The 16,675-nt window shown below is 44.2% G+C and overlaps 1 protein-coding gene across 1 annotated transcript in view; it reads right to left on the reverse strand.

The window, feature by feature from the left end:
• LOC144768501 (fer-1-like protein 4) overlaps positions 1-16,675 on the reverse strand; it is a 936,890-nt gene that overhangs the window by 415,265 nt on the left and 504,950 nt on the right. Inside the window, exon 23 of the mRNA XM_078652210.1 lies at positions 10,702-10,885. Within this exon, the coding sequence (XP_078508336.1) occupies positions 10,702-10,885 (184 nt within the window). The remainder of the gene's footprint in view (positions 1-10,701; positions 10,886-16,675) is intronic.

Raw genomic sequence — 16,675 nt, forward strand, 5'->3', positions numbered from 1 at the left:
TATAAAAAAGTATACTTGCTAGGTATCAAGGATATTGACTTTTAAGCTGTAGTTCTTCAGGTTTTAAGCTATGGTACAAAATCGTATCTCTTCTTTAAACTCTTTAAGTTGTCAATATGCACTGTCTTTAAAAATGTCAGAAGGAAAGAAATGAAAGGGGGCCGAAAAGGAAAAATAGAAATCCAGAGAACTGGGCCAAAAGCCCTGGCACTGATGTGCACTCATTTTCAGCAAAATGTGCAAATGGGATTGGACACATGCCATCACTTCCAGGGCAAAGGAGGCAATGAATGGCTAAAGTGGCTTGATCTATTGGCACGCTGTCAAGGATGGAAGCCCTGTGTAAATGACACCTCAAACTGACCAATGGCATAAGGGGTATTCTTCACAATAAGTAAATCAGGCCTACGTGCTTTGTCATAACCTTTCATAATAAACAGATCACACCTAAGGAATCTGACATAATTTTTCCCAATGAGCAAATAAGGCCTGTAGTCTTTATTATTAGCTTGCTACCATAACCAGCACAGGCCTACTGAAGTGCACACACGCTGGCAACCATCATGCACATAGTTATACAATTAGAAATATGTACATAATTACAGTTGACAAAATAATATACAATTTCTCTCAAAAGGACAATACAATTTCTGCCCCCACACTTTGTCAGATCGGGAGACCAGCACCACAGCACTTCTCTGCTATAGTGATCTGTGAGATTTCATGTAACAAAATACTCATCTACGGATTGTAACACAGTGTGATGAAAACCCCTGCTAAAGACCTATGGGTATTAACAAACACTTTTCATGGCAAATAGAACAGGCCTAATGCTATTGTAATAACTATTCATAAGAAACATATCAGACCTCTGAATTGGACATAACTTGTCTGAGTGAACCGAAGAGGCATGTGACCTTTGTCATTTGCTTTTCACCAGAGGCAACCCAGACCTACTGTATTGCGTGTAAGTTTCCACACAAACACGCCTTAAGACATACAGTAATAACATTAGAAATGTATACAAAACATAACAGATGGTGAAGCAATATACTATCTCTCTTAAGAAGGCCTAAAAAGGATTATTCCAATCCAAATCTTCGATCCCCACGCTTTGTCAGAGGAGGTAACCCACACCAAAACGGTTATCAACTATACTAATCTATGAGATTCCGTATAACAAAGTACATTGTGGCAGGCTCCAATATAGAGTATTAACAATCCATTCTTGAATGCATATTGACTTTAACATATGCATTTCACAATAAATCAGTCAGGCCTACTATTTTACCTTTATTGGAACTTTCATAACAAACAAATCAGGCCTATATCCTTGGTCTTGGACTTGCCATTATATCTAACTTAGTCTTGCTGTACTTGGTATAAGCTTAATCACAAGGCAAACAGTGCAATATCAGAAATCATTTTCAGTGGATGCACACAACCTCTTTCCAACCAAATGGTGTACTCGAGAAAGCCAACATGTGGATGCAGCCTAAGACCTTCTCCCATTAGTACTGATGGACACTCTTTTCTATTGATCACATGAAGTCAGGAAACACTGGCATCTTCAAGCCAGACCTATGGAGGAGCCTTAATTACAAACAACTTTCCATTTTCACCATGAAATATTTACTGACAATTATAAATATCAAAAAGAAGTACAAACTCATTGTCGTGGATGTCACGGATAGACCTTCAGATGCCCTTTATTTAGACATTAGCATGTGTTAATAAAGCACTAGTGCTAGATTTTCCCTTTGGGGTTTACTAAAAAGGATTTCTGGTAATAGCTATTAGTGTAGGACACTCTAGCAACAAATTGTTTGAAGGTAGTCAAAACAATACAAATGGGCCCATACTTCAGAAATAATTGCTTGATTTTTATTCTAGGATGTGTTCTGTTTTTCTTGCTAATACTGTAAGACTCTTAAATTCTGTTTTGCGGATGGCTTTCTGCAGAAAAGATTTTGGTTGGACACAGATATGATCTGATGTATGTGGAAATCCAAACTGTGGGGAATGACCCTCCCAGACAATAGGAAGAAATCTGGGAATCACCAGTACCTAATTGCAATTAGAATATGATGGCTTTGCATTTTCTCAATAGATGACAACTAATAGTTTGAGAGGTATTAGGGCAAAAAGAGAAAAATCTCTCATGAGTTCAACAACATTGCCTGCGAACGTGCGCTGCTCGCTGGATGAAAGTCTGATCTGGTGAACAACCGTCTGAGGAATTCAAAATGTAGAATGTGGACAGTCCTTTCCCAAGAATATTTATTTTGGTGAAAACTGTTTTTTTCAAAATATCAAAAAATAATATGGGGCAGAATCTTAGATCTAGTTGTTAATATAAAGGCATGAAAACTTTGTACAATTACTAAAGCATCTGAAAATATATGACTAAATAATTTTAAAAAAAATAGACAAAGGTTAAAGTTTTGTTTCCTTCATACCAGAAAGTGGTGGGAAAACAATTCTCTTTGTCTTCAAGGATGTGGTAATCGATTTCGCCACCTAATTCTGCAATATGGGTCAGACTTCTTCCTACAGCTGGGAATGATAATGTATGTATGTTTATATGTTTGGATACAATCCATAAGTATATAGTACAAACCTAGTTAAAAAGCAGCAGAGCACTCCCAGGTTAAAAACTCAGCCCATGTGTGATGACTGAGGCAGGTGGCTTCCAACAGCAAAAGTGCAGTGTTACTGCATCATGATGCAGAGTTCATTCAAGAGGTGTGTCAACAGTTGTTTTCTAAACAGGAGTAGGATTGGGGAAATTGTGATAATAGATAGAGGACTGTTGTTCCGAAACTTTGGTGCATAGATAAAGAAGGCCTGCTACCTTGCTTTTTAATTGTTTACACATCCTTGTCTACATTCTAGTAGTGTGCTGGCTGCTGGTCTGCCAAGAGCGGTCATAGATAATGCGCTTTTCAACCAGGTGGGCAGGGGTGCTGGCCATGATAACATTCTAGATGATGCACCAGGTTTGGAAGATGGTATGGGCTAGCAAGGCCAACCAGTGGAGTTCCATTATGTTGCAGGTGATGTGGTCATATTTATTCAGGCCTGTAATGAGGAATACTGTAGCATGTAGGATATCCTTATAGGGAAAAGTGTTGAGTCTGCGAGGCCGTTGGGCACAGCTTAAACAGCAATTCTGAAGTCCCATTTTGGAGTAATGGTTTCACTCTCTTTAGTACAGTGAGCTGGTATGAAGCCTCTTAATTTCTTTGGAAATGTGTTTCTTGAGGGTGAGATCAGTGTCTGATTTGAATCCAACAGATATGGTATTTGGTGAAAGCTGGGGTTCAGATCCATCTGGGTTAATGCCTTTTAGTCAGGTTTCAACTAGTTGTTGCTTGTTGTTCTTGGTGAACAGCAGGAATTCTGATTTTCTGGGGTTAAGCATAAGGCAGGTTTTGGACATCCAGGTCTAGATGAGGTGCAAGCAGTGTTTGAGGTATTTGACATCTGGAGTGCAGGAGTCCTTTAAATACAGTTGCCTGTCATGAGTGCATCGGTGAAGTTTAATTTTGTTCACTGAGACTTGAGAGGGTTCAAGCTCAAACTTTGGGGAACTCCACAGATGATTGGGATCCTCTGGAACTGCACGAACTGGTGGCCGTTGAAAAGAAATATGGAGAACCAGTAAAGGGCTTTTCCTTTGAATCCCATTTAAGACTTCAGGGTGTGACTGAGAGTGAGGTGGTTTAAAGTGTCAAAGACAGCTAAGAGGTCCATTAATATCAGGCTGCAGGGGCCATCTTGTTGTCTGTTAAAAGGTAGAAATCATGGTTAAACTTTAAAGGAGGAATAGCAGTTGGAGATATTTTGAACTTGAAGGCATACCAATTTTGCACAATATTTAACACCAATCAAGTGATTGTGATCTTACAGAGTAGTCACATACCAGGGAGACTTGCAGTCATAACTTTGTATTTACACTGGGCGTCTCTGCTGTTGTGGAAAAATAATGACCTTCTCTTCCATTAGCTGTTTTCTTTGGTGGAACAAAGGCTTTTGGTGCTGGAACAATCATTAGCATTGCCACAAAGTGGGTGGAACCCTCTACTGGTGGTAGTTTCAGGTCGTAGACCAAGAGTAAGTGATGTGAAGCTCATTTTCTATATCCATCCTATGCAACATAATATCTGTATGTTCTCTAAATAGGGAGTGTTCAGACGACGGGAAGATCTTTACCATGGCCTAAGCAACTACTTGCAGTTCCATCAACCTGAGTCAGCAGGATCTCCTTTTTTAGAGATATTATAAGAGTAGCTATGAAATGCTAAAGTATCTACTGGGGCACTGATCATCTGGCTATGTACTAATGTGCATTCATTAAGAGCTTCATTAAAATCTCAATTTTGTCCCTGGGGATATCTATTGCAAAGGTTATTATATACTCTCTGTTGGCTCTATAATATTGGACAAAGAGCACAAAGCCACAAGCAGCATTTATGGATGTGACAGAGGTTCAATAGATTTTTCTTCAAACTGCATCCTATCTTCTGCCTTCTTTTATCATTGGTGCTGTAGAAGCAAGAGCAGAAGGACAAGTTACTTACCTGCGATAGCGCCTTATCTGGTAGAGACATGATCTAGCCGCAGATTCCTTACCTTTGAACTGCCAGGCATCAGGCTGGATCCAGAAGATTTTTCTCATAAGTGCATGCCGATAGATGGCGTCGGTCAAATCCGCATGACGTTGTTAGGGTTGTGTTCGCCGTCATAGTGACGTCCGCGTCATCAATATAACCACCAATTCGGCGCACTGACATCAGTACTTTTCATGACTTTCCACGCCAGAAGCATTGTCCTTGAACACCTGTACGAGTTTTCCCTTTATTGATGGCAAAAAGACTTACAGTGGCAGCAGGATCACCCGAAGCTCCAACAGATTGATATGGAGCTTGACTTCCGCCGGAGAATAGAGTCCTCTGATCTCCACCTCTCCAATGTGGCCGCCCCATGCCAGAAGAGACGCATCCGTCACTACTGTGAGGTCTGGGTGGGGAATCACCTTAATCGAAGTTGGAGCCAAGATCTACGGGCCCGATTCACAAAAGTAATCTGAGACAAAATCCTAACTTTACGACTTTCAGTACTCACAAAAGGCATTTAGGAGTAGTAAAGTTAGGTTTCCTAACTTTAATGCTCCTAAACTGAAACAAAATCCTAACTTTAAGACTTTCGATATTCACAAAAGGCATTCAGGAGTAGTAAAGTTAGGATTCCTAACTTTACTACTCCTAAACTTAAACAAAATCCTAACTGTACGACTGTCGGTATTCACAAAAGGCATTTAAAGTTAGGATATAGTCTCATTTTAGAAGTAGTAAAATTATGAATCCTAACTTTACTACTCACAAATGCCTTTTGTGACTACCAAAAGTCCTAGAGCTAGGATTTGGTCTCAGATTACTTTTATGAATCAGGCCCTACGCTTCCAGCTTGCTCAACGTCCTAGAGGAGTGGGACAATCGATCAAACATAGTCCAGAAAACTCACACAGGTTTCAGACTAGGAAAGAGCACTCTAACCAACTTACTGGTGGTTTCTCTGATGGTTGAGCAAGTAATCACCATATCCAGCAAGCTCTATGCCTGCTTCATAGATGTAAAGGCATCTTTCGACAAAGTCCGAGGGTCCAGCTGTAGAAAAAAATGGCACAGCGGGGGTGCCGTGAAATCATTAACCTCAATTCCAACACTTGTGTACAAATTAGGCTAGGCGACGGTCGAAGAATCACCCAAAACATTAACACCAAAATGACCTAAAAAGGGGTGCTTCCTGGCTCCCTTCCTATTCAACATCAACACAGCTGGTCTCAATTGCCACCTCTGTGTTTTCTATCGCCTTTTCCACTTCTACTAGCGTAAAAAAGAGGGCCGGCTGGCTGGGATTCGTTACAGTAGATGTGGAAGGTTCGATTTCCTGATCACTCCCATAGATGTCTTTAAAATGATCTAACCAGTCTTTCTCGCTAATATTAGCTTCCAAGGTATCGTTCTCCATACCAGAGAACAGAGGGTTATTAATAATAGCCCAAAAGCTGGCGCTGTCTCTCAGTGTTGCCTTATCCATAAGAGCTATCCAGGCATCCTTTTTCAAGGCTCCTTTGCGAGCCTGCAATGTGACTTTATAATCCTTTCTAAGTCTTACAACTTCCTCCTTGTCCCTCAGAGATTTTTTAAGGGCCGCCATAAGATCACTATGGGCTCTTGAACAGGTTTTGTCAAACCACCCCTTTAGTGGTGGGGTTTTGTTCCGGATATTAACGGTTAAAACACCAAACTAAGCAGACCAGGGGATACAAATATATAGTCAATTATGGACTCTGCGTTCCTTGCACAATAGGTATTAACACGGTCATTTCTATCCTGGAACCCTGGTTCGTATAGATCGATATTTGATAGGAGGGCCTCCAGTCCAACTCCTTTGGTACTATGTTCAAAGTGTTGAAGAGTAGCGTTTGATGGACCATCCCTATCTTTGATCTGACAAGTTAAATTACAAAGGTGAATGTTAAAATCCCCCATCAGTATATAATGTACAAAAGTGGATTCTTGCTCCCTATAATCAAGTAAAAAAAATTCCAGAGATGCTCATTGGGTTTACCATCTAGTATAGAGTTATAGAAATTAATCATTAAAAATTTCAGGTCATTTGGCAAGCTAATCTCCAGGATTAAAAGATTTGAAGAGTGAGAGACTAGCTGTTTGACCTGCTATGTTTACAGAAACCAGAAACATGAGGCCCCCTTTGTCTCTACCTGTTGTTGTACTGCTTGCTGGGGTAAAATACGATGTAAACCCTGGGACCCAGAAGTTACTCCCTCTGTCCCAGGTCTCTTGGAGAGCTATGATGTCATATTCTTTAATGAGGTTTATCCAGGTACTATCCTCCCTTTTGGAGCGCAACCCCGCTATGTTCCAACTCATGAGTTTGGTCTTTCTATTTATAATACCAATTATGGGTTTTTCGACTATAGATTGAGTTTGTGGTTCCCCAAGAGGGACAGGAAGTCAATTTATCACCTCTTCTTGTGTCAGGGGTAAAAATCTATTTTGCAGGGGCAATGTCACCCTTGAGCCAGTCCCGGTATTAGTGCTGGGTTTGGGACGTAATGCTGTGTTAATCGTGGACCAGCTATGGACCGGATCCTGTTTGGGATTAGCTAGTAAGGTGCATGGGGGATCCCTCCAGCTAGATTCTATTCTGTTTGTTAGAGAATGAGGGCTAATATTTGGATAAAAGAATCCTAGTGGTAGTGCACGGAGCCCTACTACCGGCCCCTCCAAACTTGAGGCATCCCAGAATAGTCTGCATGCCTCAAATGGATTGTCAAAATTTGTAATTATACAATCACCTTTCTGGGATTTAGTGGTCCGACCAAGCCAGCCCACCCGTCTTGCCGATAGAATTCTGTTAGCCATGTCTTTCTCCCGTGTGCAGTTTTCATTACACCAGGACCTGACACTAGACAGTAGTTGCTGTGGGGATTCCCTTTCTCCTATCTTAAGTGGGGGAACGTTAACTATAATGGTGACAAAGGGAGCAGCCTCAGGGGGTAGATTTATTGTTGGCTGATATGCGCATTTAGTCATTATAGGGATCTTTCTATTTACTGGGTCCGTAACAACAGCAGGGGGAATCACCCCTTGTGTAATTGTAGCGGAGCCAGCCTGTTGAGGATCTAAACAACTAGGAGATACAGCTGGAACGCTTTCCTTATCAGGTGATTGTTTGCGGGGCCTTTTTTCCCCACTAAACGGTTGATTATGCATGCGCCCCTGTACTGTCGAAATTTCACCTTTAAACACAAAGGTTGAGGGTTCCTTGGTGGCTAAACATGTGTTCAGACGCTCACATTTTTTTAGGATCCCTGTGACACATTCATTTAAAACATCAATAATGTTTTTAGCTATTGAGGTCAATGTAGACTCCACTTTTTCAATTAGGATTTTCTCCACCATGTCCCTAAGTGAGCATTCCAGTGAGCTCAATGGTCCTTTGGCCGCCTTAGTAGATTTTTTAGTGTTCCTTTTTTTGTACTGTCTCTTTCCTTGTTTTGGGCGAGTGTAAGATCCAGCCCCTGGAAGGAGAATTGCTGGTGTTGTGGAATCAGTAAGTACCCGGTCCACCACGTCTTGGGTTTTTGGGGTGTCTGTGATGTGCTCCTTGGGGGGCTTAATAACAATCCTAGGTTCTAGAGGTATACGTGAAACAGCTGGCCTCAATGGGGCTACACCCTCTTTGGTGATATTTGAGGGCTCCAATCCCAGCTTGCGTTCAGTTTTGGCTATTTCAGTTGTAAGCTCCCCCACAGCAGTAGTTATGAAAGACAATATGCTATTAGAGTTCCGTGGGACTTTTACCTTTGTGGCCCCACCAGCTGAGGGTGAGGGTAGTTTGCGCTTACCCATGATGCTGGATCCCGGAGGTAAGGGGGATGGCCCGTCCCATCCCTCGACGGCCCCGGACGGCCTCAGACGGCCCGCCCTCTGCCCGGGCTCCGCCCGGCGATGCCCGCGCGCGTCCCGCGACGCAGAGAGGAGTGCTCCGTTTTATCCCCGTGAGGCAGGAAGTGGGTCATGGCCGGCGTCGCCCCTGGCGTTCGGGGTGCTGGGCAATGAAGTCCCACCAGCACCTAACCCCACACGGCGGCCGCGATTTGGACTGCGGAGGCGGGGGTTAGCAGCGCACAGAGATGTCAGGCAGGCAATAGTCAGCAGGTCAGTGGCTAGATGATACTCCCACGTCGTGTTTTCCTCCCACGCTCCACCGAGGGGAGTGCTCCGTTTTATCCCCGTGAGGCAGAAAGTGGGTCCTGGCCGGCGTCACCCCTGGCGCTCGGGGTGCTGGGCAATGAAGTCCCACCAGCACCTAACCCCACACGGCGGCCGCGAGTTGGACTGCGGCGGCGGGGGTTAGCAGCGCACAGAGATGTCAGGCAGGCAATAGTCAGCAGGTCAGTGGCTAGATGATACTCCCACGTCGTGTTTTCCTCCCCCGCTCCACCGAGGGGAGTGCTCCGTTTTATCCCCGTGAGGCAGGAAGTGGGTCCTGGCCGGCGTCGCCCCTGGCGCTCGGGGTGCTGGGCAATGAAGTCCCACCAGCACCTAACCCCACACGGCGGCCGCGAGTTGGACTGCGGCGGAGGGGGTTAGCAACGCACAGAGATGTCAGGCAGGCAATAGTCAGCAGGTCAGTGGCTAGATGATACTCCCACGTCGTGTTTTCCTCCCCCCATTTGAAACTAGTTTTAAAATAGAACTGAGGAATGAAGGGCTGCAGTGGGGCATTTGTGGTTCAGTATTGCTATTGGAAAGATTAATGATTTATTTTTCAACTTTATGAATTTCCCGCTAGTCCTCTTTGTTTTCTCTTCTTTTCCTTTTTCATTAAAAGGGAATACGAAATTAAAGTGAGCCCCATTTCCGTTTTAGGCGTTTTCTAACTACAGTTAATTATTTCTCAAAAGAAACTAAATTATTTTATTGTAGCCTGCAGATAAATTTCTATTTATGCTTAAAATGTTTTTTCAGGAGAGATATTCATCTTCCTGAAAATATTTGTATATTGCAGCCTAGATACTGGAGTAGCAGATTGATTGGCAAGCCTAGGCATTAGTTAGATATTACTTGACGTCTATAAAAGGATCATTCCAGGTCAATAAAAGGATTGGCAAAGACAATAGGGATTGCTTTTGGGACCTATTGGCTTTGCCAACGGGTTTTAACCATGCTGTACAGCATTTCCCCGATGCTGTGCCACATAGCTAAAGAAAAGAAACAAAATTAATTGACTATGATGTGGCGGCCATGCCATTTTGTAGGTCCGCGCACTATGCATGTGCATGCCCAATAAATGAACGCTTTTTTAATTACCAAGTTGGATTGGTACATAACAAAAAATAAGTAGCACAAAAGTGTTTTGTATTTTTAAAAGCATGTCTGGGGACATTCGTGGGGTACAGGTGAAGGGAAGCATCACAAAGTACATTTGGGGGAAGTATCACAAAGGACGTGGGTGGAGGGGAACAACATAAAGGTCTGGGGTAAGAGGGGAGGGAGCAACAAGCAAGAATGAGCAACATGGATTGCAACCAGAGAGAGAACTACACAAGGAGTTAGCTGGAAAACATATGCACTCTCATGTACTGTTAAACCTTTAAAAAAAAGTAGCGTGTGAAAAGCAAGCAGTGGAAGAACACAAGTAATGCACTCAAGCTCCAGGGGAGGGACAAAGACAAGAAGAGGAAGGAAAGCTCGCCCAAGCTAACAAATGAAAAGCAAGAAAATGAGAATGGCAGTAAAGCCAAGCGACAGTAAGCAATGGGCAGGCTCTAAGCCCACTGTAAGCCTTCGATATAAATTTTCACCAACAGACAGCTTGCACTGTCTGGTTAGTGAGAGCTAAAAGACGGTAGGTCTGAAACATTTTAGGAAGGTAATAGATTTTTCATATAAAACATTTATGCTCCTATCTTCCATCTACATCTTGTTACATTCTTCCTTAAAAACTGAGTTTCATCTTTTGGATAGAAGAGGCAATTTTTTAAAATCAATTATTTAATTTAGTCTGGTCAAAGTGCGACCAGACAAGTAATTGGTGCTAATAAATATTGTACTACTGGAAAGAAATAAAGGGACATGGAAGATGGTTCTCCTGTCTCCTTACCGTCCCTGCTGAGCTTGACGGGTAGCATAGTGGTCTGGAACTCGGCGATCTGTTCCCCTTTCTCAGAAAGAGGTTTGAAGTCTTTGGGAAGCTCTGCAATGATGTTCTTCACATACTTAGTTCCACCAAGCCACATGTACATTTCAGACTTTGCAAATATTTCTCCATTGTACGAACCAGGGGTCTGCAGGGAAATGTAAAGGATCACATCAAAGAACAGCAGAACTCAAAGGTCCAGACCCAAATCTTAATGTATATTCAAGCACTTCAACCAGATCAGAGTCAGTGAGTTTATCAGTGGTGCCTTCCAAACCCTACTGACAGGCTGCGCTTAGGTAAAAAGACAGGCAGGGAAGTGAAAACCTGAGTGGCCCTGGCCATTAGATTTCACTGGAAGGGGGTGAACAGTGCCATCATTTTAGATTTAAAAGTTTACCACTTATAATATGCCTGATAAATGTACTGTGGTTGGGACAGGCACCTACGGGCTCTGTTGAACACGTGTCAAAATCTGCTAACAAAATTAAATGTAAAATGTCAATGTTTCTCTGAAATGGAGTAACCACAAATTAAGATATTTGTTTACCCATATTATACTTGATTGAAAAAGTCCTGTGCGCTTTCTGTTCCTCAAGACTCAAATCTAGTCCAATAGTTCTCAACACATTTCAGTCACACTTACCTACAATATAAGAATGAGAGCCACACAGCACTAATGTAGACCCTTGCTTTGTTGTTCTCTCAAGCCTCTCAATTGGCCTGCAATAACAGTGAGCCTTAGTACTTAATGGCGACCCCTCTGTCTGCATGGGTACCGCCTCCTTTCTGTCTTTCAGACAATTGGTCCAAATGTAATCCTTCACGTCCACGCTGCAACCATTCTCGGCATCTCTCCAAATTCTGTATTTTCCCATATGTTGTATTATCTGTGATTGTAACACCAGTTACCCAAACATTCCCAGCACACATGCCCTGCAAAAGTATGCCAACAATACACAACTCTACCACACAGAGTTGTTGCTCCATGGCACTGACCACAAAAACGTGCCTTGCCACCATGACTATCAGACATCACAGGAGGCTTCTCCGTAATGGAGGAGGAGCATCGCCCCACAGCCCGTGCCAGCAGACAATAAATAAAATGTTAATAAGACAATGTTATAATCATTTTATGCTGTCCAAGCCCTGCAATACAATACGTGTAGGGTAGGGCGAAGGCCAAGGCAGGGAGGAGTACTGTGCACTCATTAGTGCTCATGTGTGCTTGACCGGCTGTCCTAGGCCGGCCAAACACACACGCGTACATATGTATCTCCAACCCTGCTGTGTTACACAGCAGGGTTGGAGAAACAGCACAGGCTCCAATGCTCAACTATTCAGGCCCTTATCCTACCAATTCAGACTGTGACAGTGCCCTTCTCAAAACCCTTCCCAGAAGTTCTCCAGCCATTCTGAAACCCACCCTAAAGGCTTCTGGTGCAAAGAAAATCAAACTAGATTACCCCCCATCCTAAAACAACTCAGGACTAATACATTCTGCATTGTAAGGTCAGGGATTTTAAACGAACACACAGAAAAAACCCGTACACAGATGTTCCCTGATTATGTCCTTAGACTTTTCCCTTCCTGCTAACACTTCCAGAAAGAGCCTGAAATCCATGTCTATTCCTGCCTTCGACCAGCTGTTAGAAATGGGGATTCTGGTTGATATATATAGGGATTTGCCCTAGGCCAAGCAAAATCCAGGGTAAGCTAGATACACAACTAAGATAACCTGTGCTCACACTGTGGTAGCTTGGCGCAGAGCAGACAGGCTTATCAAAAGAAGCAATGTGTAAAGTATTTGTGCAAAACACCCACAGTAACACAATGAATACACCACAAAAAGGTTCCACACAGGTTTATAAAAATAGGTTCTTATATTATAAACACAACAATATAAAAACAACAAGAATACAATAGGTACTTTGCAAGTTATGAACTTTGAGTGTAAAGGGTAAACAGTGCCTAATCAGCACTCACTATAATAACCTTGTTGGCAGTTAGGGGAGTAGGTGGAGAGTGTTATGTTCCCTAAACTAGGCCTAAGTAACAAAGTGACCTTTTACCTTCATTTGCCCTACCTTGCTCTGCATAACAGTTCTAGCACTGACCTTTTACCCAGTTATGTGCTGAATAAATGTTAATGATTGCTTTACTTGAAACTAGCAACATTTTTTATGCACGAGGAGCCTTAGAAAGATCCCCTGCACAAGACGTACATAACAGGATTAACATACTCTGTACAAAAGTAATTGCTATCTTTCATCCTAAGGCAACCAGGCTACTTTGCATAATTACAATTATTGATTTAGGCTCATATCCATAATCGTACTTACAACATATCGATTGCAGTAGAACCCCTTAAGGCTACCTTTTTGGTATGAATGAACCGCACCTTCACTAGTGAGAGAGAGGAGATGCTTTCATGCTGACACAGACACTGAGGTTCCGGCCTGCTGAAGCTTCAACATGCAGCGGTCTGATATCCTTTGCGGAATGTCCAAATTGCAAACAAGACAGGGTCCTTCATTCTCTCTCACCAGGTAATGGGGTTAGCTCTTTCCTATTGGATTCTTGGCTTCACATCCACATAAATGCTAGGTACCTTTAGGTACACTTAAGTAGGGTCAGCATCGTAAGAGTATGCTTGAATACTGTCATGTTTATATGCCTGCATATATTCACTGTTCTAGCACCATGGTAGAATTCTAACTTTTATTTATTCTTTTGTCGCAGCAAACATGTTTTATACTAGAATAACGTTGGTTCCATAAATGCTTATTGAAAATGTCCCCAGTGTTTATTCTGTGTATGTCTCTGAGACTAAGTGAGCACGATTGACTGAGCGAAAAGTGCTGTACCGTTTCCACAATCCCTGTAGGGTCAAAGGTTGTCATGTTCGATGGTTGCCAGAAACTATTCACTCCTTGGTAAGGTTAGGGGGCTTATGGTAGCACTGTGAGCTAGCTTGTCTGTAGGCCGACATATCCTGCTGGGTTGTCCGGAATCAGTCTTGACACCAATCCCTTAGTTTATGTTGTCCAACAAATGCGTAGATCTGACATATATCTTTAGGAACTACACGACAAAAGAATGACGCTCAATCTGTTCAGGAACTACGAATGATTACTTTCTCGTCATTTTAGGGTTAAAGCAGTGTACAAACAATACCCGATGAAGGTCCTGCACAAGTCTCTCATGACCGGGGTGTGCAGAAAAGCTCAACTGCCCGCGGGCAGGCAGGGTTCTTACAAGGATCTCGCAGGTCCAATTTCACGGTACCTCTTCCTCAGCCAAGGAATTGGATGCTAATCTTGTGGTTCTTTTGGTGTGACGATGGCGCAGAATCAGGGGTCCGAGGGCAAAGCGCCACACAGAGGTGGCGATCACTTTTCGAGGGTTGCAGTAAACGACTGACATAATCTGGGAACTCTCCATTGCTTCCCTCGATGCTGTAGTAAGTTTTACTAGCGGGGTCGACGCGGGAAGCCCAGCAGGGGCACCACGAAGGTGGGGGAAATGCAGAAGCTGGTAAAACTGTAGGCACCGCAATCTTGCTGAAACGGTAGACACAGAAAAACCAAAGGTGGTGATGGACGGAGCGTTGACATTACAAACACTCACCCCCAGTCAACTGATCTGGGTTTAATCCATCACCGTTCTTTAGCTTACTCCGCCACCCCAGTTCAGACATGGCCATATGCAAATCAGTCTGACCCTGTGCCTCATGGGAACAGTCCAGCCCGAACTGCCAAGCCATGTCTTCCCTGGACCGGAATCAAGCTTCCCAGGACCGGTTTCTGGCATTACAGCCGTCTTCAGCCGGGCTTGAATGACTCCAGTGGCAAAGTGAGCAAGGGACTCACGTCTGAGCATACCCTGCCAACTTAGGGAGAACAAAGAAAAACCAAAGGTGGTGATGGACTGAGCGTTGACAATACAAACACTCAGCCCCAGTCAACTGATCTCGGTTTAATCCATCACCGTTCTTTAGCTTACTCCGCCACCCCAGTTCAGACATGGCCATATGCAAATCAGTCTGACCCTGTGCCTCATGGGAACAGTCCAGCCCGAACTGCCAAGCCATGTCTTCCCTGGACCGGAATCAAGCTTCCCAGGACCGGTTTCTGGCATTACAGCCGTCTTCAGCCGGGCTTGAATGACTCCAGTGGCAAAGTGAGCAAGGGACTCGCGTCTGAGCATACCCTGCCAACTTAGGGAGAACAAAGAAAAACCAAAGGTGGTGATGGACTGAGCGTTGACAATACAAACACTCAGCCCCAGTCAACTGATCTCGGTTTAATCCATCACCGTTCTTTAGCTCACTCCGCCACCCCAGTTCAGACATGGCCATATGCAAATCAGTCTGACCCTGTGCCTCATGGGAACAGTCCAGCCCGAACTGCCAAGCCATGTCTTCCCTGGACCGGAATCAAGCTTCCCAGGACTGGTTTCTGGCATTACAGCCGTCTCCAGCCGGGCTTGCTTGACTCCAGTGGCAAAGTGAGCAAGGGACTCACGTCTGAGCATACCCTGCCAACTTAGGGCGAACAAAGAAAAAACAAAGGTGGTGATGGACGGAGCATTGACAATACAAACACTCACCCCCAGTCAACTGATCTGGGTTTAATCCATCACCGTTCTTTAGCTCACTCCACCACTCCAGTTCAGACATGGCCATATGCAAATCAGTCTGACACTGTGCCTCATGGGAACAGTCCAGCCCGAACTGCCAAGCCATGTCTTCCCTGGACCAGAATCAAGCTTCCCAGGACCGGTTTCTGGCATTACAGCCGTCTTCAGCCGGGCTTGCTTGACTCCAGTGGCAAAGTGAGCAAGGGACTCACGTCTGAGCATACCCTGCCAACTTAGGGCGAACAAAGAAAAAACAAAGTTGGTGATGGACGGAGCGTTGACAATACAAACACTCACCCCCAGTCAACTGATCTGGGTTTAATCCATCACCGTTCTTTAGCTCACTCTGCCACCCCAGTTCAGACATGGCCATATGCAAATCAGTGTGACCCTGTGCCTCATGGGAACAGTCCAGCCCGAACTGCTAAGCCATGTCTTCTCTGGGCCGGAAGCTCCAGGACCGGTTTCTGGCATAACAGCCGTCTTCGGCCAGGCTTGCTTGACTCCAGTGGCAAAGTGAGCAAGGGAATTTTTTTTTTTTTTTTAAGGGGCTTATAAAGCGCAATGGTGACGCCATCCCGGCGTGTCCCCGCGCTGTGGAGAGAGTGGCGGAAACAGAAGGCAGTATCCGGTCTACAGGGTGAACAAGTGAGTTTTTAGGAGCTTTCTAAATACCGTTTCGGTCTTGGCCAGCCTAATTTCGATGGGAAGAATGTTCCACTGGTTGGCTGCCAACACTCGGAAGGAGCGACCGCCCATTCTAGCCTTCTTTATACGGGGTACTTTCAGGAGGCCCATGCCCGTGGAGCGGAGTGCTCTGGTGGGCTGGTAGGGGATAGCTAAGTCCTTCAGATATTCAGGGGCTTTTGAAACGGTAATCCTGTAGCAGATTAAGAGTGCCTTAAATAGGATCCTTTTTTTTATAGGAAGCCAATGAAGGGCAGACAGAGTGGGTTTAGATGCCGTTCTTTTGGGGAGTCTGAGAACTAGCCGTGCTGCAGTGTTTTGTAGCACCTGAAGCCGTCTTAGGTTTTTCTCAGTAGTCCCCAGTAGCAGTACATTAGCATAATCTATGCGAGAGGTAACTAATGCTTGGGTCATGGTCCGTCTAGCCTCCAGGGGCAGAAGGTCCAAGGTACGGTTTAGGGTCTTCATTATCCCAAAGCATTTCCCTGCTACTTTGTTGACGTGGCTCTCAAAAGAAAGTTTCGGATCCACCCAGACTCCCAGATTTTTTGCCTCCCTGCCCGGGATAGGTGTAGGGCCAAGGCAAGGAGGCCACCAATCCTGAGTCCAA

This window comes from Lissotriton helveticus, chromosome 7 (genome assembly GCF_964261635.1).
Source record: "Lissotriton helveticus chromosome 7, aLisHel1.1, whole genome shotgun sequence".
NCBI lineage: Eukaryota > Metazoa > Chordata > Amphibia > Caudata > Salamandridae > Lissotriton > Lissotriton helveticus.